This window comes from Podarcis tiliguerta, assembly GCF_965153285.1.
Source record: "Podarcis tiliguerta genome assembly, chromosome: 16".
Classification (NCBI taxonomy): Eukaryota; Metazoa; Chordata; class Lepidosauria; order Squamata; family Lacertidae; genus Podarcis; species Podarcis tiliguerta.
Genome location: NC_139549.1, coordinates 20,342,159 through 20,369,558, shown reverse-complemented (window position 1 = coordinate 20,369,558; position 27,400 = coordinate 20,342,159). Strand labels below are relative to the sequence as shown.

The 27,400-nt window shown below is 43.7% G+C and overlaps 1 protein-coding gene across 2 annotated transcripts in view; it reads right to left on the bottom strand.

The window, feature by feature from the left end:
- The window catches only part of MED13L (mediator complex subunit 13L), a 163,480-nt gene extending 140,170 nt beyond the window's left edge, over positions 1-23,310 (bottom strand). Inside the window, exon 1 of one of the 2 annotated variants that reach the window (XM_083417440.1) lies at positions 22,400-23,310. In XM_083417440.1, the coding sequence (XP_083273566.1) occupies positions 22,400-22,459 (60 nt within the window). In that variant the 5' untranslated portion in view covers positions 22,460-23,310. Of the gene's footprint in view, positions 1-20,622; positions 21,165-22,399 lie in introns of those variants that run through there. The other variant, XM_083417441.1, reaches the window with a different exon arrangement.
- Positions 23,311-27,400: the final 4,090 nt, after the last annotated feature.

Here is a 27,400-nt window from a genome sequence, read left to right as displayed (position 1 = left end):
TTGGTTATAAGAATGAAACAACAGTGTAAATAACATACATAATTTTTGTGGGCAGATTTGCATCATTGTTCAGGAAACACAGGAAGTAGTATCAATGGAAAACATGATTTAGGATTTCTATCAGCCTTTTTCTTGCCAATTTAAAATCATTGATTTAAATCAATCTAATCTGCAGGTTAGTCACCCTTTCTTTATTAGAATTTCAGAAAACAATCAGTTTAAGTGTACACCAATGAATAATCCCTAATCTTGAAACAGTAGCGGCAGTCTGAGACTCCACCAGTCAACCATCTCAGCAAGCAGAATTATAAGAATGAGATTGAGGACATACGTCCATATAGGATTTAAGACTGGAAAAGATTTACCACTTCCAGTGCCTACCAAATAGATTTCAAAGATTACAGGATTAATAATTCAAAATTGAATATTCTAAAGAAAACAAAGGCTCAGATTTACTTTCAAAAGCACCAGTGTAAACAAAATCCTGGAACTGAAACATAAATACAAGGTAGCATCCAGGTACAGTGTAGGCCTACCATCATTTATATTTGTGCTTGCCTCTAGCAAAGGCTAGTAATAGCGATTTGTAACAAGACCAGCAGCTCCCAGTGCTTAACTGCAGGCTACAGAATAATCAAAGTAGCACAAAGATACATAATCCACACCCAGTCTTAATCTTTCAGCAGCAACCCTGGCATTTTTCCAAGAGGCAGGTGGTATGCTATAGGGCATGAAGTCCAAACACACACACGCTAACCATTTGCTCCTCGAGTAGGACAGAGTGAGGATTGCCCCCATTTGGAAAAGAGAGCTATCATGTTCCCAGAAACTGCCATTCTGACACCAGAATCCCACTTTCACTAGCCGGATGATTGCAAAACAATGTCTACAACCACTGTGCTTATATTTGGGATAATTCAGACTGCAGTCCTAAACACACTCAGCCGATATGAAACCCCGTTGAACTCAATAGGGATTACTTCTTAGTCGTCACAAACAGGACTGTCCTGTCATTCTACTTTCATCATTCAGATTGTGTAGTCCATTATCATATAAGAAAAAGTCATTATCTATAAAAATGAAGTTTACATGGCTTCGTAACAGCAATGTAATCTGTTAAGAATTCTTTAGTAACTTGATTGCTACCATTGCAATAAGAACTAGTTTCAGCAATGTAGACCAGTAAGCAATTTTGTATAATAACTGAAATGATGGTGGTAGAACATGACTTGCTTTTGAATAAGAAAGCTACTGCAATATAGGGAAAAACTGCCTCTTGCGGACTGCAGCCCAAGGACATCCCTCTTCAACAGCTGCTCTTTTGTAGAATTTATTCAATAGTATTTGGTAACCTCCCATTTAGACTTCTGCAATGTCTACTGTATGAGAAGGGTAAATAAAAATGGATGTGTTTTCTTAGAATAGATTTTTTTTTAAATGTAAATGATATTTTCCTTTCTATAATAGGTTAAACAGGGAACAGGTAAGTCTATGGCTGTAGTTAAGATGTAACTATGTGAATGAAAAAAACTGATCATTTCTCAAACATGAATATTCACACACTATCTACCAGACAAACATATTTCCTCTTCACCTGAGAAATATATACACTGCTGTCGCCCACCCAGTAACAATCATTCCTGCCTTAGTTTGTGCTTATTACCTATTTTTGTGATGGCAGGCCTGGGCTAAGTGCAGGAAGGAGCAACACTGGAAAGAAGAATGGAAAACAGCATTGTGCAGTGTTCAGATTCTATGCCCACACTTCAGCTGCATCGCTTAAGGTTACAAAAAGATTGCTTTCTTCTTTTCTCTCTCTCTCTCTCTCTCTCTACACACACACACACACACACACACACACACTTTTCCTGTCCTCCACTGGGCATAAGGAGTCATCCAAACGGACAATCAAGGCAAACACAAGCCTGAAATCAAACTAAAATGGATCAAGATCAGATTTTCAATCTCATTCAATAATTCCCGCAGTTGCACATTATCCACACATTCAAGCACATTGCCCATAAAAGCATACGTACTCTTCTCACAGAAAATTTGTTTCTAACCTGAAATGCAAACGTTTAATCAGAGAAGTGATCCCAAATAAAAGGGAATTTGTTCCCTTTCCACATTTCTTTTTCTCAGACCTTTTTATGGTCCACTAGAGTTTCTACTCCATGACCTATATCTTCTTCATTCATGTTTCTCATGCAAAGCAACATCCACTACACTGTGGAAGTCCTTGTGGGCCAACTTATGGAACAGTGGTAATATTCTCTCTCTGTGTGTGTGTGTGTGTGTGTGCATGCGTGCTTGCATGTGTGTGTATGTGGTTCTTTGGATGCAAGCCAGTGCATCTCAGGAACTAAACCAGCCCCAGGGCAAGCAGAAACCAGTTTCAGAATCGGCTAAAGTATCGGCACACCTGACAAAGCAGTTCATGTCCCTGTTAACACTAAAATGCCTGCTTGTAAGACAAAGTATTTGTTAAGGCGTTTGGCAAAATGACAAATAATTTGTCAGCGTTCTATAAGTGCTTGTAAGTGTATTTAAGTTCAAAACAGTTATCAAATTTATAGCAATGGCTGACTGGGTGACAAAGAATGGGCATGAAAACTAGAAGCAGGCTACTCGCCAGGAACAACAGCCAAACAAAACTTTGCAGGACCGTGGGCATTAAACTTTAATCAATTGCTACTGGAAGCATTTTTATGAGCCTTCCAACAGAACTGAACTATTTCCAAACTTTACTTGAAAGAGTCTGGATGCTAAAGCTTCCTACCAGGTAAACAGATTCCAAGTAGGCACAACCAACTCATTAAGTAACAACTGCCTTAGAAAATATTATAGGATTTTGAAGCTAAGAGTTCACCAATCATCTGGCAACCAGTAGAGTTTAAGGTTTCATTACCATTTTGTATTTTTAAAATTATCATTGTAAGTAGTGTATACTGACCTTTTCAACAAAACCCACTTTTTCTAAAAATAGAACTACAATGAGCTTACTATGTACTTTAGAGACCAGATCTGTAAAATCATGTGAATATTAGAATTCTGTAAGAAGGGCTCTGGGCTGTTCTAATTTTAATCATCATCATCATAATCTTATCATTTAATCCCTCTGAATTGAAGTGTCTCTAGAGGCATTTGTTCCACACTCCAGATAGAGTGGACTGAGGAAAAAAGCAAATACAGTAGTTGAAACGACAGCTTATTGTGCAATGCAAACCAGTGAACTTGTCGGGACACCAGAGGAACTGCTCCACCCAACGCAGGCAAGCTTCCAAGGTCCTACTGCTTGGATCATAAGCATAAATTCTACAGGTGTGGGGAACCAGGAAGCTGGGAAAGTCATTCTCAAGCTGTACTGGATGGTCGCACAAGTTAGCTTTGCTAACTGGGCCTAGCAGGGAGGGTATCCCCAGGTCAGCATTTCCTCAGCCCATACTTGCTACAAAACAGAGGAGGGGGGTCATTTTCAGTCCAATGGCTATATTCCCTCACAGGCAACCTTCTAGCTGACACATGCCGGGGCAGAGGCAAAAGTGGGTGGAGCAAAATATGTGACAATTGTCTTTGTACAGCCTTCATTTTAGCCCCACAAAAGCTAGCAGTTTCTACAGTGCGGAAGGGTTTGGCAGCTGAAAAGGCAAATCCCACAGAGAAAGGTGAAGAAATGTGCAGGGCAGGCTATTTCTCCCTATTTTGTAACAAGACTCCTACCAGTTTAAAGCATTCGCTGAAGAACTTGTTCTGTTTTCCTAATCTCATAAGTAAAATCAGTGCTTTTTTTCTTTTAAAAAAATGTTTAGGGGTACTCTCATTTTCCTATTCATATTGAAATACTGCCCCTCAATGAGGCCAAACTTAAGATTCACAAAATGTTTAGGGGTATGCGTACCCCCCAGAAAAAAGCACTGAATAAAATATATACAATGATTTTGGATTCAGGCCTGCGGGTAAAGATTTTTAAACAACAAAATACCTGAAGAAGAGTGGATTCGGATATTTAACAATGTGTGAATTAGGCTGATTAGTGCTAATTATTAAAAACATTTATTAATGGCACCTTACTATAGTAAAATATACACAAATGTGACAGGTAAGTGTTGGAGATAGAGTGTAAAGGTTTGTTCAGATATGCAAAGACTTTGGAGATGAAGTGTTAGGGGGAATTAAGGAAATAACATAAAAAGTACTTAGCAGGAAAAGTAGACATTACAGATTTATAATCTGAAAATTACACCCACACCTGAAATTTTAGAATAGCATTAAAAAAGGGATATCACACTGTAAATGACAATGGTTTCACATATATATATATATATATATATCTCAGATTTATTGAATCTGTTCATAAACTTCTGGAATATTAACTTTAATGATAAGATACAACCATATGTTTTCTATGCTGCAACAACATGCTGACTTTATTACTACTTGGTTTATCATATGTACTTAGCAGCATATTTACTGCAGTAATTTTATATGTATTATTTTCTTATGGTTATGGTTATGAAACAAAATGAACAAAGCAAGCATTCTGAAACAGCAGGACTTCTTTGATAGATCATTTAGCTGGTTATTATAAGTGGAAAAACAGTATTACAGCTGGCAGAAAAGAGTTTTGTTAAGCAAATGCTCAGTGCGTTTTACAGCCTGATCATATGCATGCTTACTCAGGCAGCAATGCTTACTTCCAGGTAAGCATGCATAATACTGAAACCTAGAAGAAAGTTGTGGACCTGCCAAAGTTTGTAGACAGAAATTTTACAGATTATTTTTTTTCTTCCGAACAAAGACTTTTATACACACACACACACACACACAAATAGAGGCAGTTTTGAGAGACTTGAATGAAGTACCGTATTTTTTGCTCTATAAGACTCACTTTTTCCCTCCTAAAAAGTAAGGGGAAATGTGTGTGCGTCTTATGGAGTGAATGCAGGCTGCGCAGCTATCCCAGAAGCCAGAACAGCAAGAGGGATTGCTGCTTTCACTGCGCAGCGATCCCTCTTGCTGTTCTGGCTTCTGAGATTCAGAATATTCTTTTTCTTGTTTTTCTCCTCAAAAAACTAGGTGCGTCTTGTGGTCTGGTGCGTCTTATAGAGCGAAAAATACGGTACATAAAAATCTAGTTTCATAAGAAAAACTGAATAAAGAATATAGCTCAAAATTACAGCTTTTCCAACCCCTGTGGACAGAGTTTCAATGATCTAGCTTAGAAAATGGCAACTGAAAAGTATACTATACTATATACTATACTATACTATACTATACTATACTATACTATACTATACTATACTATACTATATACTATAACCAATGAAGCCACACCACTAAGACAGAATCAGAATTGGAGGGGGGGTTGTAAATCACTAGATCCAATCTGCTGCTTGATGCAGGATGCCACAGGTCTCCTACTTCTGGAAAAGGGTAGAATTCCTTATTCAGTGTTGAAATAAAATGTTTAGACAAGAAACTCAAACAGTCAATGCTGGCCAGACACTACACTTTTCCCACATTTTGAGTTATGTACCCAAAAATGTCAGTGTAATATTTGCGCTTCAAATACAAATACTGTATATAATAAATATGCAGCCTTTAAAGGGAGAAAGGAAACACATAAGGTGAATTTCAGATTAAATGCTCATGTAGTTATCAACCCACATTATTATACATAACTTCATTCCATTAGATAAAATTGGTATGTGTTTTGACAATACATGTAATGTTACTCTCAGGATGGAACTGAACTTAACAGCTGGCTAGCAGAAAGTAATGGCTGGCTACTGAGATCAACAATAATTTCTGCATCCTGGCTTTGCCATTTGATCTGACTTGGATTTAATGAAGTCACTGAATACTGAACTGGACAATTATTTCTATGCTTAAAGTGCTAGCCCTGCGTTAGCTGAAGAAGTATTTCAGATTCCTGGACACCCAGGTGACAAGGACAGTTTCCAAACCATAAAAACAGCCAAAAGCAGAGAAAGTTACTACTTTGATATGGCATTTTTAAAAAAGCATTTTGCACAATAAAAGTTAAAGCTTACACTAGTATATATAGTGGAAAGAGGTAGGAATTTGTGCATATCCCGCTATACATAAAAAGTAATGCATCACACAGTTGATACCTGCAGATGCCCAATTTGCGCAAGCACACTGCACGCACCCTCCTTTTTGTGAGGGAGAAAACTGTCAGGAGCTCGGCCTACACTCGAGTACATAAAGTACACACAAATTGCACATCACCAGCATCACATGTTACCTTTGTAAACACAGTGAGAAGAAAGCCATAGCTCAGTGGAAGAGCATATGCTTTGCATACAAAAGGTCCCAGGTTCAATCCTAGCCTGTAGTTAAAAGGGTTGGAAAAGATTCCCATCTGAAATCCTGGAAAGCTACAGCCAGTGAGTGAAGACAATAATGAGACAGATGGATGAACTTGGTATAAGGCGCTATGCTCCTACAGGATTTCCAGACAGTGAAAACATTATTTGTCCTCAGTTTCAGTTTAAGAAGGGTGGAAACGAAAAAGTAGGGCTGTAATAATTTGTTCATTAATCAGATATAGTACACTGATTTTAAAACCTTGTAACTGATTTAAAAAGTGTTCCCTATATTGGGTGACATTTTGCTATAAAGGTTTACTCAAATACTTTCTATTATTAATTTGAAAATTCACAATTAGACGGTCAGTTATTTTAAAAATTATCAGTAAATCTACCACAATACCACCACCAATAATAAAAATAAAAAAGTCACCAGTTTCAGCTGAAAGAGTGTGCTGCAAATCAGAACTATACCTAAATGTTATGGTTCTGCATGAAATTAGCAGGAGTAACACACAATTAAATCTGCTGTCCTCAAAGAGCTTTTTAAAAAATGTTTCCTCCCACTTCCACACCCACACCTTCACAGGGAAGGGCTGCAAGTGGCTCAGTGTTTGATCTCCTGATAATTCCCTACACCTCTGCTCTTTTAGGCATTTGCATGTAGCAAGATGGCTAGCTATTACACAACTTTTAGGAGAAAGGAAATTGTATTTTCTGTAGCAATACTTAGCTCGAAGAATTGCAATCATCTCATCATGCAGTGCCACAAAAGAGAATGTTTTCAGTCCCCATTTTAGCAGAAAAACTAGAAATGCAAGAATACACATTAGAGCTTGCCTGGCCTATGGTCCCTAGGATATCAATCTAACAACAGCTAAGTGCTTGACCGTGCACTTAAATTCCAGAGGTTTCCATGAGTGATCCCAAACAGACAAACCCAACATGTGCCACCGCTGGGTTGTGCCCAAATATGCATTTTGAGACTGGAATCCATCTAGCGAACTGATGTTAGAGACATCAACACAACAGAACTACAGTAAGAAGACTTTCAATAACCTTTAGTAATGGGGGAGGGGGGAAACTGCTGCATTGGCAATGATCCAGGAAATGGCTCCGAGTCAGACATGCAGTTAAGACTGCATTTTCAAAAGAAAACCAGAATTGCAGAGCATTCCAGCATCTTTTTCTAGAACTCTTTTTCAACGCAGAAAAAAATACTATTGTAATATAGTAATTAGGTCAAAGTTACATTCCACATCAACCAAATTTGATACAAGAGAGCCTGAGAATTGTTCTACCATATGTTAACTCGCACGGGGGGCACCAACTCAACACCCATGACAGCCTGCTTTTTTAAAAATAAAAATAATAAAAAAGGAAGCCACTAGCACTACAAAAAAAGAGGTTATGAAGCAAACTGTGTGGGTACCCTTTGAAGCGGTTTCTGCGAAATAAGCCAGCCTGGCCGCTCCCACCTGCCAGTGTTTTCAGCCAATGTGTGAAGTCAGATCTGTGATTGATAAGTGAGTCATTCGGACATCAGGCAATAGGAATCCCAACAAAATGGCCGGGGCATGTTCCACAGGGGGGGATGCACTGGGACAACCGATCTCAGTGATCACGGGTAGGAGGAGGAGTTACGCTAAGACCAGACCATGTCATTACAGAGGAGGCAGGTTTAGTCGTTGTCTGAGGACTATCCCTGCCTCCGGGTCTGGTCCTGACCGGATGGATACTGGAATCAGCAAGGGATACCCACATGACCTGAAGGTGCTGCTGTGCAATGCCAGGTCAATGATTCATAAGACCACTGCCATCCATGACTTGATCATGGATGGAGGACTTGACCTGGCATGTGTAACAGAGACTTGGTTGGATGAAGCAGATGGGCCTGTCCTTGCCGCTGCTTGTCCACCAGGTTTCTCTTACGCACAGCAACCCAGGTCATGTGGGCAGGGAGGGGGGGTTGCAGTGATTTTTAGGAAGTCATTAGTTTGCACCAGGTGTCCTATTGGGAAGACCCAGTTTTCCGAGTGCATGTTCTGGAAGTTGGGCAATAGGGACAGTACAGGATTCCTTTTGGTGTATCGACCTCCCCGCTGCACCAAGGATTCCCTGCCCAAGCTGCTTCAGGTTGTGGCAGATGTTCCCCTGGAGACACCTAGCTTGGTTGTCCTAGGGGATTTTAACATCCATGCTGACACGACATTACAAGGGGCTGCTCGGGACTTCGTGGAAAGCATGGCCTCCATGGGGCTGTCCCTGAATAAGTCTGGTCCAACCCATAGCCGCGGACATGCCTTGGACCTGGTGTTTACCTCTATGGATGTTGGTGATCTGACACTAAGTAAAAGCGAAACGAAAGAAGTGCCATGGTCAGATCACTTCCTGGTGCAACTGGACTTCTCTGCGACCCATCCCCTCTGCAGGGAGGTGGGACCGATTTGGATGGTCCGCCCCCGCCACTTAATGGATCCAAATGGTTTCCAGAGAGTGGTAGGGGATGCTTTATCCCATGTTGATGGCCTTTCAGCCGATTCCCTGGTGGTGGCCCGCTGGAATGTGGAGTTAACCAGGGCTATTGACTGTTTGGCTCCGAAGCACCCTCTCCGACTGCATGGAGCCCGGGCAGCCCCGTGGTTTTCCATGGATCTGAGCGCAATGAAACAATTGTTGAGACGGCTAGAGCGCCGGTGGCAGATAACTCATTCCAAATCTGACCGGACACAGGTTAGAGCTCAACGTCGAGCCTACCAAGTGGCGATAGCGACAGCGAAGAAGACTTTATTCGCCGCCTCTATTGCATCTGCAGAAAACAGCAGCAGGAGACTTTTTCAGGTGGTTCACAATTTAGCGGAACCACCTGCGACATCGGGGCACAGTACGGGCCACATGATCTCCTGCAATGATTTCGCAAAGTTTTTTGCAGATAAAATCGCTCAGATTCGGGAAGAAGTAGACTCCACCGTGGGAGCAGGACCAGGGCGGGAGAGTGCTAGAGTCCTGTCTAGTCAAGTTGTGTGGGATCAATTCCAATCTGTTACCTCCGAGGATGTGGACAGGCTGCTTGGACGAGTGAAGCCAACCACCTGTCTCCTGGATCCTTGCCCATCCTGGCTTATAAAAGCTAGCCGGGAAGGACTGGGCGATGGGCTTTGTGGGGTGGTGAATGCTTCCCTCCGTGAGGGAGCCTTCCCAGACCCGCTGAAAGAGGCGGTTATTAAACCGCTTCTTAAAAAACCATCTTTAGATGCGGCCACGATGGCCAACTATCGCCCAGTCTCAAATCTTCCATTCTTGGGCAAGGTGATTGAGCGAGTGGTTGCTGAACAACTCCAGGCACACCTGGAAGAAGCTGGGGGCTGGATACAGTGGTTCCGCTCCTTCCTCCTGGGCCGTGTTCAGAAAGTGGTGGTGGGGGATGAGTGTTCAGACCCCTGGACTCTCACTTGTGGGGTGCCTCAAGGTTCTGTCCTCTCCCCCATGCTTTTCAACATTTACATGCAGCCACTGGGAGAGATCATCAGGAGGTTTGGGCTGGGTGTTCATCAGTATGTGGATGATACCCAGCTCTACCTCTCTTTTAAATCAGAACCAGTGAAGGTGGTGAAGGTCCTGTGTGAGTGTCTGGAAGCGGTTGGAGGATGGATGGTGGCTAACAGATTGAGGTTGAATCCTGACAAGACAGAAGTACTGTTTTGGGGGGACAGGAGGCGGGCAGGTGTGGAGGATTCCCTGGTCCTGAATGGGGTAACTGTGCCCCTGAAGGACCAGGTGCGCAGCCTGGGAGTCATTTTGGACTCACAGCTGTCCATGGAGGCACAGGTCAAATCTGTATCCAGGGCAGCTGTTTACCAGCTCCATCTGGTACATAGGCTGAGACCCTATCTGCCTGCAGACTGTCTCGCCAGAGTGGTGCATGCTCTGGTTATCTCCCACTTGGACTACTGCAATGCGCTCTACGTGGGGCTACCTTTGAAGGTGACCCGGAAACTACAACTAATCCAGAACACGGCAGCTAGACTGGTGACTGGGAGCAGCCGCCAAGACCATGTAATACCGGTCTTGAAAGACCTACATTGGCTCCCAGTATGTTTCCGAGCACAATTCAAAGTGTTGGTGCTGACCGTTAAAGCCCTAAACAGCCTCGGTCCAGTATATCTGAAGGAGCGTCTCCTCCCCCATCGTTCTGCCCGGACACTGAGGTCCAGGTGCACAATGTGAAAACTCTGCAATGAGCCATGTCGCCTGCTGTGCAGGAGGTGATGTCCAGGAACTCATTAAGAATTCACTACATAGCTAACTTACAGTAAAATTGTATATATATCTACTTCAAAAAGAATCCTCTTTATGTTTAATCGAGTTAATGGGCACAGGATGGCAGCCTAGGCATGGGTTTAAGACTGGCATGAGGGGGAACAGTGCTCATGTGCCTTTAACACCTCTATCTCCTCCTCAAGAGGTCCAGAGGGTGGCAAGACAAGAACGGGCCTTCTCTTCAGTGGTTCCCCGTCTATGGAATGCTCTCCCCATGGAAGTTCGCCTGGCACCTTCATTATACACCTTTAGGCACCAGACAAAAATGTTCCTTTTTAACCAGGCCTTTGGTTGATCTTATTGACATCCAACACCCTTTCAGAATGTGGCTGGGGAGGGGGCGTTACTGGGCTATTGCTTTTGGTTTGATTTTATATGTTGTGGTCTTGTTGTGAACCGCCCTGAGACCTTCCGGTATAGGGTGGTGTATAAGTTGAGTAAGTAACCATCATCGTCTCCACAATCAGGACTTTGTGTTATGCCACGGCAGCCATTTTGTGTTATGCCACACCCCCATGGTAGCCATTTTCAAACTGGACCCCATAGCACTTGAAGCGTGCCCACTTGTTCAAAAATGTTGACAACCCCTGAGCTAATTATATGTGCATCATAAGGGGTGCATTCATCAGGCTTAACTTTTTTTTACAAAATACAGATGCAAAAAAATGCAACATAACAAGGTGCAAAAGTCATTAGCACTAATGTTGTTTCAAGGTACCCTGAGTGCATTATTATTATTATTTTAATTAAAGATTTTCTTGATTTACAGAAGTATGTGTAATGTCTCTCGTATTTTTTCCATGTAACATCCCTGAGTGCGTTGTGAGCCTTGGATTTGGTCTTCAGCATGAACACTGAAATGAGATCCCAGTCCTATCTCACACTCCTGGTTAGCTTTCTTCATTTCTTCTGTCTAATTTTAGGTGGCAAAAGTTGTTTTGCTATTGCTATTTTTAAACAATATGGAGCCGGAAAACCTCGCCAATCTACCAGAAATATACCAGCAGATCCTGATCTACTTTCTGCCCATCCCACACATAGACACACACACACACACAGAGAGAAAGAGAGAGAGAGAGAGAAAATAGTGCTCCTCTCTTCTATTCAGTATATGTGCTCAAAGCTATCACCATAAAGGGAGGAGAGAGATAAAAGAAGACCAGGAAGTCCTGTGGTCTAAAGAATGACAAAAGAGAACTGAGGTTTTTTTCAAAAGCTGCATCCTAGGGGAGTTCCACTATGTCAAGCCAAGGAGCATACAGATAAGCATATAGGCAAGTGGGGTTTTTAAAACCCTTTAAGATCACAACTTATAACCCTCTCCCTAAAAATAGAATTGCGTATATACTATTCCCTGAGGCACAATGATGCCATCAGGGAAAGACTCCTACTGAGCGGCAACACTGCTGAGCTGCATGAAAGAAGCAGGAAAAATGAGGTATAACATTATTCCAGTGTGCTCAAGAATGCTGTTTCAAGCTTTAAACAGTGTTCAGTGCATTCCTATTTAGGTTTACTGAGAAGTAAGTACTACTGTGTTCAATGGGGCTTTCTTTCTAGTAAATGTGTTTAGGATTGCAGCCTTCATTTGTTTGATATATTCATTTAAGGCTATGGCCTCAATCCAGAGAAATGGGCAAGTAGCCAGGGCACCAAATATCCTGCAAAGTAAGTGGCTGATCATACACACAAGAACGGTTTAAGAAGCAACCAATGGCATCTTATGCTTGTTATGTGGTTACATGATGTGGTCATCCTCTCAAAGAGGTAATAAGCTCTTTTGTACCATAAAGTATCGGTCCCTCACATAAAAAAAACCATCTCAGTACATGGATTGCATGTACAGTACGTTATCACAACATTTACATTTATTATCCCCAATTGGGCTTTGTTACAAAGTTCTCCAGAAACCTATTCCAATTTTGAATACTATCACAAAATCCACACCTCTAGTAAGCACACAACAATTCCAGCAGACAACATTTTTGCACACTGCAATTCCAGCAGGCGACCTTTGTAAAAAGTAGTATGAAAGTTGATAAAGAGGAAATTGACAATAGCCATATACCATATACATATATGCATCACATATGAGTACATGGGTTAGTGGGATGCACATATACATAGGGAATTATTGCCATTATCTTAAAAACAAGGCACCATCATTAAGCAAAATCATATTCTTTAGCTACGGAGACTATTAAGAAGCTGTCAAAAGATCAGTCAGTGGCAGCATTACAACACTATCACATGTTGCTAGATTTAATGCACAGAGTAAATTAGTTTAGCTCTGATTAAAGCTTAGGCTTCTTGCACACAATTTGAAATCCAAAAATGATTTCAGATAAAAGCTACTGAGTCCCTGAACCCTAACACTTCAGTCACAAATAATTCCCTAAGTCATAAAAACAAACAGCCAATGAGATTTTCTTCCATCATGCACCCTTAAGTAAACATCTGGAAAACACTGCCCTATCTGAGGTATCCTGACGAAATGGCTAAGTTCTCATTAACTCAGCTTAGTGAAATGTTGCAGTGCAGTGTTTTCAGAGGTCAACACAGATCAGGAATGCAGGAACCAAACAAATTTGACACTAGCAACATGATACTTGCTCTCACAGATAGTATCATAAGCTTACAACCCTCCTGGCTCAGAATTCCTTATTCATGTGCCCAAAAGAATTCAACAGTGGCAGGAGGGACAAGGCAACAAGACAAGGTGAGAGGTGCAGATAAGAAGTTTGTTAAATTGTTTCTCTTTGCCTACTTCAGGTTTTTAAAGTCACACATTAATATAAATTGCCTTCCGAAAGAGAATGAAACAGAACAGAAGCCACCTGCAAAAACAATCCCAGTCAGCAGCACAGTATACTGAAAGAAGTGTGGAAATCCTTTTCTAATTTCATTCAGAATAGTTTCCATAAAACTACCACAACATCAAGACAAGTTATCAGTAGACTCAACTAGAAAAAAACCTACTGGATCATGTATCTCAAGTTGTCATGGAGCAGATGGATATGCAACAAAAGATAACCTTACTAGTGCCTGCCCCAATCCTTCCAGGGAGGCCTCTCCTGAAACTCATTCCCCACTAGATCTCTGCTGACCTTATACTAAAGAGGAAGAGTCTGCTATATTCTCTACTTTTCCCTATGCCAAGGAGCTCTTGATCCTTGCCCCAGGAAACCTGAATAAAATTTATCTAACAACATTGCCAGGCACCTGTGACAGTCCAAGAGGGAACTCAACCCTGCCAGCTCGTACATGGGCACCTGCACTCTCACCAGGAAGAGCAACCTGAAGCACGGCAGCAAAACTTTTATCAAGAGCCTGGTATAAAATGGGCCTGCTAACTAAGCTATCAAAATTCACTGGGTATTTTAGGTCTGCATCGTGTATCACCAAGTAATTAATAAAATGAATCACACAAGTATACATTTTCGTAAGTCAATGGCAACCACCGTAGTAAAAAAAATCAAAACACTTTTGTCAAACTGCGGTAACACCTGTGTCTGCCTAAAAATATATTTCAGCAGGCCTATCTCTGCACATACACGTCAGTTATACTTGTTTTGAAATGTTGCTTAGTGTACATTATAGATTATTGTTTGATATTATTTTATGTACACCACTTATGGAATTTTTCAATTAAGCTGAATATATATAGCCTTCTAATTCCTAATAAATACATTTGGGAGGTTCAGTTACAACTAAATACATTTGGGAGGTTTAATTTACATTTTAAAATTTTGTATATTTTTCATTTCATTGTTGCAAGTTGTTTTGAAACCCACCTGGTGAAGAGAGGGGTGTATTTTGTTTATTAAAAATAAACAAACAAACTTGTCATAATCAACAGGGGTAAAAAGTAACAAACTAGCATCCCCACTCCTTGTCCCAGCAAGATACGAAATAAATATTTGTCTCTGCTCCACCAATAATCCACTCAAAAGGAAGGAGAAAAGAAGTGTTTTCCCACATCCCTAGAAATTCACAGCTGGGAAGAGAAACCTCAATAGAATGCAACAATATGAAAGTAAACACATAATTCTTATAGAATCAGTTGCTAGCTCATCTAGCTCAGTTTGGTCTGCTCCGACTGCCAGCCTCTCTCCAGGATATATCCCCCCAGCCCACCTAGAAATGTCATAGGGGATTTAACTGGGACCTTCTGCATACAAAGCAGATGCACTACCCAGGGAGTTACAGCCCTTCAGTCGAGTAGGCAAGGACTGTATCCAAATTCCTACTTTAAACATTCTTCACTACCTATGATAAGGAAGGTGCTTTTTCTACACCTAAAGTAGCTGAGACAAACATGGTGCCCCTCCAATTTGTTTTGGACAACTCTCATCAGCGCCACGCAGCACAGCTGTATGATGCCAGGGCAGATAGAATCATGCTGGGCATGCTACCAGCAGCTGATGGGAGTTGGTCGTCTGAAACATTTGGAGAACATTGGAGAGGTGTCTTAAAGAAACACACAAAACCTAAGGGGAGTTATAGAAAAGGGCTGAGCACCACCTGTCAATTCTTTATGCCTCCTTCAGATGTCCACCTCACACTTGGCTCTATGCTCCTAGCCTGAAATCAAATTTTTGATAAGAACCATGCTTTCAGTTGAACAACAGAACAGTCACCACTGATTCACCCAAAAGCAAAAATAAAAGTATTATTTCCTCATTTCCAGTGTGTAGACATTTTTACAAAACCTTCCCCACTGAGTCTCTGTTGAAGGAACCACTCTTAAGATACAGGCAAAGGGGTCTTAATATTAAGTCACTTGCAAAGGGATCTTAACACCTCTTACTATAGCATGGATATTTCATATTCATTAGATCTATGAAGAAATGAAATTTAAAGATGTCAGCTTACATTTTGACATAGGTAAACAGGTAATTTATTGTCTTTTATTCATGCAGCTAAAGTCTGCAGCACCAAGTTCCACAGATGAGACATAAATATGGTCTCAATAATACATCCTCAATGTAATTTTTAAACTGAACTCATTCTCATTACAGGCAGCAACCGATATAGGCGCATCAAAATGACGTGTGACCGTGCACACGCGAATGGTACCAAATCCTGAAGTAGCTGCAAAACGCCGTAAAGATGTAATGAAAAGGGGTTAGAGAAAGCTTACATGTGCTCCACCGATGCGTGTAGGGGTCTGGAAGGGAACCCCCACGCAAAACAAGTATTGCCTGTAGTTTCCAAGCTGAGATCAAAGGAACAGAACTGACAAGTCTAGTGCTACATAAAACTGTTTCCTACCAAACAAAGAAGGCATATGCTGCAATGCTGAAGAGTTAGGATTGTGAAATCCCACAGATCAGCAAGAACTTGTCTGTAATCAGGATTGCAGTAAAAGACTGGAAGTGTTATCGGCTAAGAACAGTAAAAGTATCAGACACTATACCAAGCTTTTAACAAGAGTGTGCTACATAAAAGTATGTTTTACACAGCATATCAGTTAAGTATAAGGAATCAATGGAAATATCTGCATTTCATCTGAAACAATCAGATCATCATATAACCCACAAATCTTTTGCGTTTTCACAGAAAAAGCATATAAGCACTGAGTTGCCTGAAGGAAGAGCTGGTGCTGCCCATTTAATAAGAAATACTATGTACTGGTGGTGATAATGGTATGAATCGAGAAGTGAAAATCAGAACCTAAAAAAATCATCCAAACAATATCAGTCACGTGGTTTGAGATTACAAAAAATCAGCATTTGAAAAGGCACTCTATTTCAGTAGGAAGAAAAAATCCCAGCATAACCTATCTGAGAGCCGATCCACAACACACAGCCAAAGTTCATCTAACACAATATTTAAAACAAGTAATTTAAAGCAAGTGGGAACTGTAATCTGTTAAGGGTGCTTGGAATTGTAGTTCTGGGGAGGACTGCAGTTCCTTGGATACTCTGGGAGAAGTCAAGTGATTTAAATGTATGGTGTAGATCTACTCTAAGAATCTCACGGGGGGGGGGGGGGATTTCCCTCAAGTTTGCATATTTCTGTGAAACTGTATTAACTATGCACAAATCACTACATTAAAAACATCAGGTTCTGAATGTTCCAATCACATAATCATTCCTGTTCATCTTCATAGAAACAGGCTGCCTTTTCATAATACTCCTTTAAAGTTGGCTCTTGAACAAAAGGACAAAATATTGCGTTTTTTAAAATGCTTAGTAAAATTAACCACATAGCTCCCAAAGGAGCCAGCGGGGACAACTTCCCAGGCACAAGGAGTCTCCTGCACTCTGGAAATACTTTGTGAGCAATGAGAAATCCATTCTCTATTATAAACCTGTGTTATTTAGAAATCAATCAAGCATTGAGGGTATCTTTTTTATTATACAATCCAGGGTAGCTTTAACCTTTATAAAGTTTGGCTTTTGGGTAAATGTTAAGTATTCTGATCTCATTTTTAAATTATAAAAGAAACCCTAACAAATTAACATTTATGAAGTACTTCATAGTTTTCACTGTATTTTCTATTTATTATTTCATATATGTCAACAATACCATAAGTGATGTATTGAAACACATTATTGTGAATCATCAGATCCTTGTTATGAAAACACTCACACTCAAATGTAGTGCAATAAAAACTAGACGAACATATAAGTTTTGATGTTCTCTGCTCAAGTTAAGAGTCCATTACTGTGTTTACCCCATGGTGGCAGAAACCATATGCTTGCTTATACAGAAACCCCTCAGATTTAGCAACTGCAGCATGATTGTTCTTTGTTTCCATATGCTCAATATCTGTTCAATTAAAAAAAAAAACTTCGCCAAGGTTAAGAGACAAACATTGCTTTGTGTAATATGGGCAGGATTCTTGTACAACAAAAAAGCGTATAATGGCAATCTAATGCACACTTAGCAAAGAATATGCGAGACTTGCTTCTGGGTAGAGATGCATGAGACAGGGATGTATTTAATCAGTAAGAGGATGAACCCTTTTCAAATTAGTCACATTGCAGCAATCGCATCACTTGCATTCATTCACAACAAAGGTGGGTTTAAACACAAATTCTAGTACAATGCAATTTGAGGCATTGTTGAAAGCAAGACCACTTTTTAAATAAATTGGGCAACGTTATTTTAATCCATTAGCATTTTAAAATATAAAGTATTTTTATTGTGCTGGGGCAACCCAATAAGTTGGGTGGGGTACAAATAATAACATTATTATCATTATCATTATCATTATAAGACCAATAAGCATGTGGAAGAAAAACGTCTTAAGCTTAGGTTTTAATATTTTCTGATGCACACTACACTTTTTCAGGCTGTAATCCTGAATTAATAGGAGGTAGGCCCCATTGTGCCCAGTAAGAGTACCTAGGAGAATGCATAGAATCAGGCTGTGGCATTGATACACTCCAATTGGGAAGAAGGGTGAGATATAAATTCAATATTGTAAACAATGTTGGCACCCCAGATCTAAGCATATTGGACAGAATAAAAAATGCGTGAGTGGGCTTCTTCTTCTAATGCAATGGGACTTCACCTTCTTCTTCTTCCCCTCTTGCACTCTAAAATTTGCTCCTGAGGGTCCCTCCAAAGCACATTCTAAGGGTTCACAGGGGAGAAGAGGAAAGAGGAAGTTCAAGTATCACTGCACAAGCAGAAGTATATTCTTCTCAGAGACAACCCATTACATGGAATTGAGCCCCAATGACTATACAGACAACTTTCAAACGACGAGATATACTTTCACATTTTATGTAGAAGTGCCTGTGAATTCATGTGGACTTTTTTTTTTTTAAAGAGAAGGGCCAGAGTATCATCTTTTAAAACTTAACTGATTCTACTCAGATGTCCTGCTATGAACACATACACATCTGCATGTGTACACACCCAGTCACTCTGATGATCTTTAGCTTCCCAGCCATACTAATTTAGTAGAAAAAGAACTAGACTTCATTCCTGTACTGAATGCAAGATCTACACCAGGGGTAGGCAACCTAGGGCCCGGGGGCCGGATGCGGCCCAATCGCCTTCCTAATCTGGCCCACAGTCCAGGAATCAGCGTGTTTTTACATGAGTAGAAAGTGTCCTTTTATTTAAAATGCATCTCTGGGTTATTTGTGTGACATAGGAATTTGTTCATTTTTATTTTTTTCAAAATATAGTCTGGCCCGCCACATGGTCTGAGGGATGGTGGACCGGCCCATGGCTGAAAAAGGCTGCTGACCCCTGATCTACACAATTCACTCACTGGCAGTCCTATCTTCTGCCCATACAAAGTAACACCGGTCCTGAGAGATCTGCAATGGCTCCCAGTATGTTTCTGAGCACAATTCAAAGTGTTGGTGCTGACCTGAAGGAACGTCTCCACCCCCATCATTCAGACCGGACCTTGAGGTCCAGCGCCGAAGGCCTTCTGGCGGTTCCCTCACTGCAAGAAGTCAGGTTACAGGGAAGCAGGCAGAGGGCCTTCTCGGTAGTGGCGCTTGCCCTGTGGAACACCCTCCCATCATATGTCAAGGCAATAAGCAACTATCTTACTTTTAAAAGACATCTGAAGGCAGCCCTGTTTAGAGAAGTTTTTAATGTTTAATGCTGTATTGTGTTTTTAATATTCGGTTGGCAGCTGCCCAGAGTGGCTGGGGAAACCCAGCCAGATGGGCGGGGTATAGATATTAAATTATTATTATTATAAAAATATTAGCAAGAAAGCAATTTTAAACAATATAACTCTCCTAAATTTGTATCAAAAATTTGAGAAACATCAAGCAAGCCCAACTGATTTACATAATTTAAACTACAATCAACAAACATTAGTTACATCATCCCACCACTTTAAAAAGATAACAGAAGGATCTCTATTTCCTAATGCATGGCGGAGAGACATATCAGTTATATTTATTTAAAGACACAAGCAGTTATCTCTAGGACAATCAGGCAGAGATAGAAGGGCAGCAGCAATAAAGGGTATCACACTACTGCAGGGACTAGTTATATAGAGCATTTAGTGACGTTGGCCCATTAGAAAAACTCCAATACACATGCTGGGTATATAGACTGAACTTCAGCCTTTTTAGGTTTGGCACCCACCTATTAACCCCAACCTGCAATGTGGGACTGAATCATTTCCCTTCCCCTAGGCTTAGTTGGGTGGAAACTCTTACGCATTTCTTCTGCCAAGTGAAATGCTTTTATTCTCCCAGGCATTTGGGGGTAAATTAGTTGTTAAAGCTTTATATTTTCTCATGCTTTTTTTATTGATTGGTTTTTTTAATGATTGCTTTTAATTAATATATAGTTTTACATCATTGCACATTTTGTAACATGTTGGCTATTGCCCTGGGATCACCCTATGAAGGGCTATCTACAAATCTGGTAAATAAAAGAATAATGACTATTTCTCCATATCTCTCTGTTCTTAACTCTTTCCACCAATCCCACTTTTTTTCTTTTATTATTTATTATAAAATTGGGGCGGTATAGTGCTGCTGTTAGGAGCTAGAACAGATTGCTGTACAATCCAAACAGCTTAAAACTATAAAATAAGCAACCCAGAGGTCCTTGATTCTAATAAACACAATCATTCTTTTTTGCAACTCCAGTCCACATTAAGATGATACACTGTTCTGAGCTACTTGCAATACTCAGCACCCCTCTTCTCACACTCGACTTACTTTAACTTGTGCTACTAATTAACAATTGCAGATGTAAACAAGCACATGCCTTAAGTAACCCACTTCCCTCGAAGACAGCTGACCAGGCAAAAGACCCACCCCAAGACTTCTTTTTCACCTGCCTGCCAGAAAAGCATAACGATTGAAAACATCAACGACCTGGTCCTGAAACAAATGTTGGTCTTTTTCAAGTTCAGCTGACTTTCTCTGAAAAGATCCATAGGTAGCTGCCAGTCTGAACAGCTGACCCTTACAGCTCCATTCATATCAAGTTACACAATCTAAGTAACAGAGTGAAAGTTGTCAATTACCAGCCGCAGGAGGAGGAGGAGGTGGTGGTTGAATGTGGGAAGACGGGGCACCACACAGGAACCTACGTCAAGCAAAAGCTGTAGTTTTGGCTGGCAAGGGAAGGGGGTGCATTGTTTTCCTCCCACCCCCTCTCCTTACTCAGCCACGCCGACTTCTGCCGGGGGTCCCGGGTGAGAATCCTCCTCTGCTTTGCATAGCGCTGAGAAAAGGGATGCGCAGCCAACTCCAAGCGCGTGAACTGGATTGCAGAACAGCAGAGTCAGCCTTCCTTCCACCGACCTCTACTCTTTTTCCGCTTACCAGACGGAGGGGAAACACGGAGAGAGGAGGGGGCGCCGCAAAGCGGCAGTTCCCCCTGCGCGAGTCCCTTTGCAAGAAAGAGGGGCGGGCGAGTGGAAGCGGGGCGGGAAGAGCAGTCGGGGCCAAGGACTGCCTTGACACCCAGGCTATAAAGGCCGAGAAAGTTGCTGCCGGGAGCGGGTCAGCAGGAGGCAGGAAAACATTAGCAACAGCAGCAAGCAGGCCTCGCAGCGTCCCCTGCCTCTTGTCAGACTCTCACCCTCCTCCCCTTCCTGCCTTCAGGCTTGCAACAATTCCAGGCACGCTTGCCACGGGAGCAAGCTCCACTGGCAGACCACCGCAAGGGTCACGCTGCGAATCTGAAAGCCGAAATGCCCGCTCAGCAACACGGGAAGGCCAGCTTGCGAGCAGCTATGCCTAGGATCCCGCGGAAAGGCGGCAAAGCTGCTTATACGCACGTTTGTACTTGGCCTAGGCTGAACACAGAGCACAAGATTGCAATGCAAGGCCGCTAGTCCATAGGCGGAGAGAAGAGGGGAAAACAGCCCTTGCTTAGCCTAGCATGGAGCTGCGATTCTCTTAGGAGCTGCCTCCTGGCGAGCACAACGGCATACTTCCGAGGAAAGCATGCACAGGGTGGCACAATAAGGCCGCCGTCCAAGCACACCCAGGAAGCAAGCTGACATCCCCAGGAACGTGCACAAACGGAAGCAGTTTACCCATCAGCAAAGCCTACATCCAAGCAGGCCTTGCTCCCAAGGAAGTGTGCTTTAGGATAGCGACCTCCCATATAAGAGCCCCCCAAGTGCCCAAGACTGCAAAGCCCTAACCCCACTCGCCAGGGAGTAAGGAGGCGAATGGCAGCTTCTACATTTGGCTTCCAGGTTAAGGGCCTCTGGCTGCAACCCTACTTACCCCAGGAAATCAGCCCCACGACATTTCCTCCCTGCTTCTAGAACGGCTGCCTCTCAGCTCCGTGGGCCTTTACCTCTCTTTTCCCGCCGCCGCAAGAGGTTAAATGCCTACGGGATTGCAAGCTCAGCCGGCTGCCATCCTAGCAAAACCCCTGTGTGCACGCAGGAAATGACAACAAACGGCGTTTTCTCTTTGTTTCAGCCTAGCCACCTGAGCTCCGTGGGCCTTACCCCCAGGTGGACTGAGTGCCCACAGGGTCGCAGGCTTCAGCATGAGGCTACTTACGATCCTAACTCTGCTACAAACCCTATCATTTTTCTCCCTTGCTTTGGCTCGGGTGGGCCTCATCCCCACCCAACCCACCCCCGATGGGGTGCGAGTGGTGGTCAAGCGCCCAGCGGGCTGCAGGCTCCAGCTCCTCAAGCAGCGCAGGGAAGTCAGCACCGCCGGATCCTCCAGCGTTTCCTCCCCGCAGCGCCTGGGCTTGCTCCCGAGTAGCCCCGGCTTAGGGTCGCATTGTTGAAGGCACAAATAACAAGAAGGATAAGGAAGGCCACTCACCAGGGAGAAGAGGTTGGAGTGACAGTCCTCCAGGCTCGCCCCGTTCGCCACCGCAGTCATGATCCTCCTCGGCGAGCCCGGCCTCCAGAGCGGGGCATGTCTGAGGAGGAGGAGGAGGAAGGAGGAGGGGAGGGAGGAGGAGGAGGGGGGTCTCAGGAAGGCCGAGGTGGGCGGGCCCGGCCGACCGGTGGAGACGAGGGGGGGCGCCGCCGCCGCCGCTCTCTTTTCAAGGCCTCCCCCCCTCCCTCCGCGCTTCTTCCGAGGAGAGACGGAGGAAGGAGGAGAGACGCCGCTCAGCCGCCTCGCCCACCCCGGCCACACAGCGCGGGCGAGGCCGGGCTCTCTCGCTCGCCTTCCTTCTCCTCGGCGCCCGCCCGCTTCGCCAGGCAGAAAAACAAAACACACACGCACAAAAAAAAAAAGAAAACGAGGAAGATCGGCGCGGGCGGCGGCGGCAAGCGGAGTGCGGCGGCGGTGGAGGAGGGTGTGACGAGATGTGAGGAGGCGGCGGCGGCGGCGGCGGCGGCGCCGGGTGGGTCCTCCTTCTTCACGGGCGGAGGAGGAGGAGGAGGAGGGCGGAGGAGGACGGGGCCTCCCGCTTCCTTCTCGTTCCCTCACACACGCCCCGGCTCCTCGCCGTCGTCGTCGTCGTCGCAGTCGTCACCGAGATATTAGTCGAAGCGCGGTCCCGCTCGTGCGCGCGACCGACCAGTCTCCCTCCTCCTTTTTTGGCCCCCCCTCTCTATTTTTTCACCCCTCCTCCTCTTCCTTTTCTTCTTCTCCTCAGCGGCGGCGGCGGCGGCGGGGAGCTTTCCCCCCCCTCCTCCCTCAGCGCCGCCTCAAACGTACATAGAGATATGTACACACACACACACGCTCACATACAGCCCTCTCGCCTCAGCTCTGGGCTCTGACAGCAATGGCGGCCGCCAGGAGCACCGCGCCTCGCCATTGGCCCAGCGCGGCCCACGTGGGACAGGCCTCCCGGCTGGACGGGGAAAGGCGGGGGGGGGGGGAGAGGAGGGAGAGCGGCGGCTCTCCTCTAGCTCAGGCGCGCCCGCGCGCTGTTACGAAGCGCTCGCCTTCGCCTCGGCCGCCGCTAGGGGCGCTGCGGCGCTGGAGTGACTAGAGAGCGGCGGCGGCGGGAGAGGCAGCCGTAAGTAACCCCTGCCTGGCCGGCACTACCTTGCTGTAGTGGAATGCGCAGAAGTTGCAGCAGGCGCCTGGGTACAGGGACACACCAAACACGCGAACCACGTTTTCCCACTCGCCCGAAAAGGTGAAAATGGGAAGTGTAGTTTTATCAGGGAGGTGTAGTTCGGTGAGGGATAAACTAGCCATAGAAGTAAGGTAGCAGGACCGACGCACCGACCTTGCTGTAGTGCAGAAGGCGCAGGGGGCTCTCTCCTTCTGAATGCACGGGCGTTTAAAAAACACACACATTTATCTTGGAAGCTGTAGTTTGTAACAGGTGCTGGGACTTATAGTTTGGTGGGGGGATAAAATGCGCAGAAGATGCTGTGGGTGTTCTTTTTTTCTCTGGATGAGTGCACACTATACATTTAAAGCACACACACACACCCCGAAAAAATGGGAACTGTAGTTTGTTGCAGGCACTGGGAGTTGTAGTTTGGTGAAGGATAAAGTGGTGAATGAATGAAGGTGACGGCAGAAGCAGTAGTACTACCCCCCCCACCTCAGTATAGATGACAGTGAAGAAGCTACAGAGGACTCTTACTCTTTCTCTTTCTGACTGTGTACACACCATATACTAAAATAATGCCCCCCCGCCCAGTGCTGGGTTTACGTAGAAGCTAAATAAGCCATAGCTTAGGGCCCCACTCTCTTGGAGGCCCCCCAAAAAATTAAAGGAAAAAAACTGGATGTACTTTTACAAAATATAAGATAAAAAGTAAATAAAATGGCTTTAGATACCTATTAGGTCCATAAATTACCATATAGCATATATTCAGCACAGAAAACAGTGACAATTTGTTGTTGACAAAGGACAGCTGGACATATAAAGGGCCCCATTACCTTCCGTAGCTTAGGCCTCATAAAACCTAAATCCGGCCCTGGCTCCCCCCCCCCCCAAAAAAAACAACACTCCCACACTCCAGGGAACTTTAGTGTTTTAAGGGTACTGGAAGTTGTAGTTTGTGAGAGATAAACAAAGGTAGTGACAAGAGAGGCAGCAGTAATGCCCATTTCTCCCATCGCACTGTAGCAGAATGTGCGGAAGTGTCAGTAGGCTCTCTCTGGCTGTATACATACATAAACGTATTCATTTATATCCCACCTTTTCCTCTCAGTTGGAATACCATGTTTTCTCCCTCATTTAATCCCCACAACATCCCAGCAAGGTAGGTCAAGCTGAGAGGCAGTGAGTGGCCCAAGGTCTCCCAGTGAGCTTCATGGCTAAGTTGGGAATTGAACCCTGTTCTTCCAGCTCCTAGTCTTCATGTTCTAACCACTATACCACACAGGGTCTCCTTAAAGCACCCCTCAAAAAGGGAGAGTCCTGTGAACTGTAGTTTGTTACGTCGTAGTTTTGTGAAGGAAAGACTACAGTTCCCAAGATTTGTGGGGTGCTTTAAATGTTTGGTGTTTTTGCAGCCAGCAAGTCAAGACGGGACACAGAAAAGCCTCCATGTACACACCATATTTTAAAGTTTATCCCCATTAAAAAGAATACTGGGAACTGTAGTTTGTTGTGGGTGCTGGGAGTTGTAGTTCTGCGTGGGATAAACTCAAATTCCCAGGATTTTTGCAGGTGGCAGTAATATAATTTAAATGTATATGCACACAGCGAGTTGAGATGGGATATGTAACAACTTGTAATTGTAACCAAGTCTAAGAAGGTGTATAACTGAAACAGTTGCATATTGCTTCCTTGTTAACCGCCTTGTTTTTTCCAATGTGTCAAGTTTTATTGTAAGTTCTCAGCCCTCTGTCAAGTGTGATGCACACTCATGACACTCAATGACTAATAAACTGTTGTTATTATTATTGCACAAGTTTTCTGCTTCTGGGGCACTTAGAACAACATATATCAAGCCTGTGGATCCTACTGAATCATTCGCATCTATATAACATCTCTTCATCTGCCGAGAAAAATTATAAACCGCTTGACCCAAATGTTCTCCAAATATAAAGATAAAGCATGGCTAAAATCCACACCCAAACAGACATAAAACCTCTGCTGTTAAAAACAAAGGTAGCTAATTAAATTGTGTGTCTGCATAGGCTTGGCGGAACAGAAAAGTTTTGAGCACGCAGCTAAAACAAGACTGCATTTGCACTTCACTTGGCTATCTCTTTGTACATTTGGTGGGCATATATTACTCTATATGTGTAAACTAAGACAGATTTATTGATAGTTATTGTACTGTCAGCGTGAACTGACAGCGGAGGAATCTGGGATCCCCACAACCACCTGTAACAATTTTTCAGTAAAAAAACCCAAAAACCAATGACAAATATATAGTGTTTTCCTCATTTGCCACCTTGCAAGACAGGTAGGCCGGATCGAGAGAGATACAGTGGTACCTCAGGTTACAGATGCTTCAGGTTACAGACTCCACTAACCCAGAAATAGTACCTCGGGTTAAGAACTTTGCTTCAGGATGAGAACAGAAATCGCGCAGCAGCGGTGTGGCGGCAGCAGGAGGCCCCATTAGCTAAAGTGGTGCTTCAGGTTAAGAACAGTTTCAGGTTAAGAACGGACCTCCAGAACAAATTAAGTACTTAACCCGAGGTGCCACTGTAGTGACTGGCCGAAAGTCAACCAGTATGACAAGCTTCATGAGGATATAAATCTGGACCTCCCAGGTCTCATCCTGACACTCTTCGCCACTTCTTTTAACACAAGTAAGTCCTGCTGAATGTTCAGCAGGCGGGTTTTACTCCCAGGTTAAGTCACCCAGGGTGGACTTTGGTAATCTTTCGTAATATGGTGCCTCATGTAAGGCCAACATTTGGTGCCCCAAAATGGATCTTCTCAATTATGGATCTTCTCAGTCCTGCACCAGCTTGGCACCCAGGGGCAGGGGAGAGAAACTGCCCGCACCACCCTAAATATGGTGCTGGTGTCACCTTAGAACAGGGAGACTCCAATTCAAATCCCCACACAGCGACAAACCATATTGGATCATCTTGGGCCTTCCATTATTTCTTATACCAGTGATTCCCAAACTTTTTCAGGACACCCCCCCCCCTCACGGTTCCATAAATTCATCCCCAGTGCCCCCTAAAGCATTAGTCGTTTGCATGACTCACTAAGGAAGATAATGACACAATAAAATTCTAAACAGCAACAATGAATTGCACATTTATTTGGAATCCAATTAAATCAATTTAGTTTAATTAATTCAACAACACTGATGCACTTGTTCCTGTGATACCAGCTTTTCACAGTCTGCCCCTTGCCTCTTAGCACCTGCCTAGGCAATCCCACTCCCCCCACCCCAGGGGACAGTACTATCCACTTAGGGAAAGGGAAAGGGAAAGATACCGCTGCCCATACGGGCCAGTCGTGTCCGACTGTAGGGTTGTGCGCCCATCTCACTTAAGAGGCCGGGGGCCAGCGCTGTCCGGAGACACTTCTGGGTCACGTGGCCAGCGTGACATCGCTGCTCTGGCGAGCCAGCACCAGCGCAGCACACGGAAACGCAGTTTACCTTACCGCTATAAAGCAGTACCTATTTATCTACTTGCACTTAAGGGTGCTTTCGAACTGCTAGGTGGGCAGGAGCTGGGACCAAAAGACGGGAGCTCACCCCACCGCGGGGATTCGAACCGCCAACCATGCAATCGGCAAGCCCTAGGCGCTGAGGTTTTACCCACAGCACCACCCGCGTCCCTATCCACTTAGGGAACCACTGTCTTAATCCCACGGCTCCTTTAGAGAAGGGCAAGTTTAAAATGTAATAAATACTGTGCAGGGGGGGGGAATACTGTGCAGGGTGGGGTGTATGGAGAAATATAACAGAAATATAACAG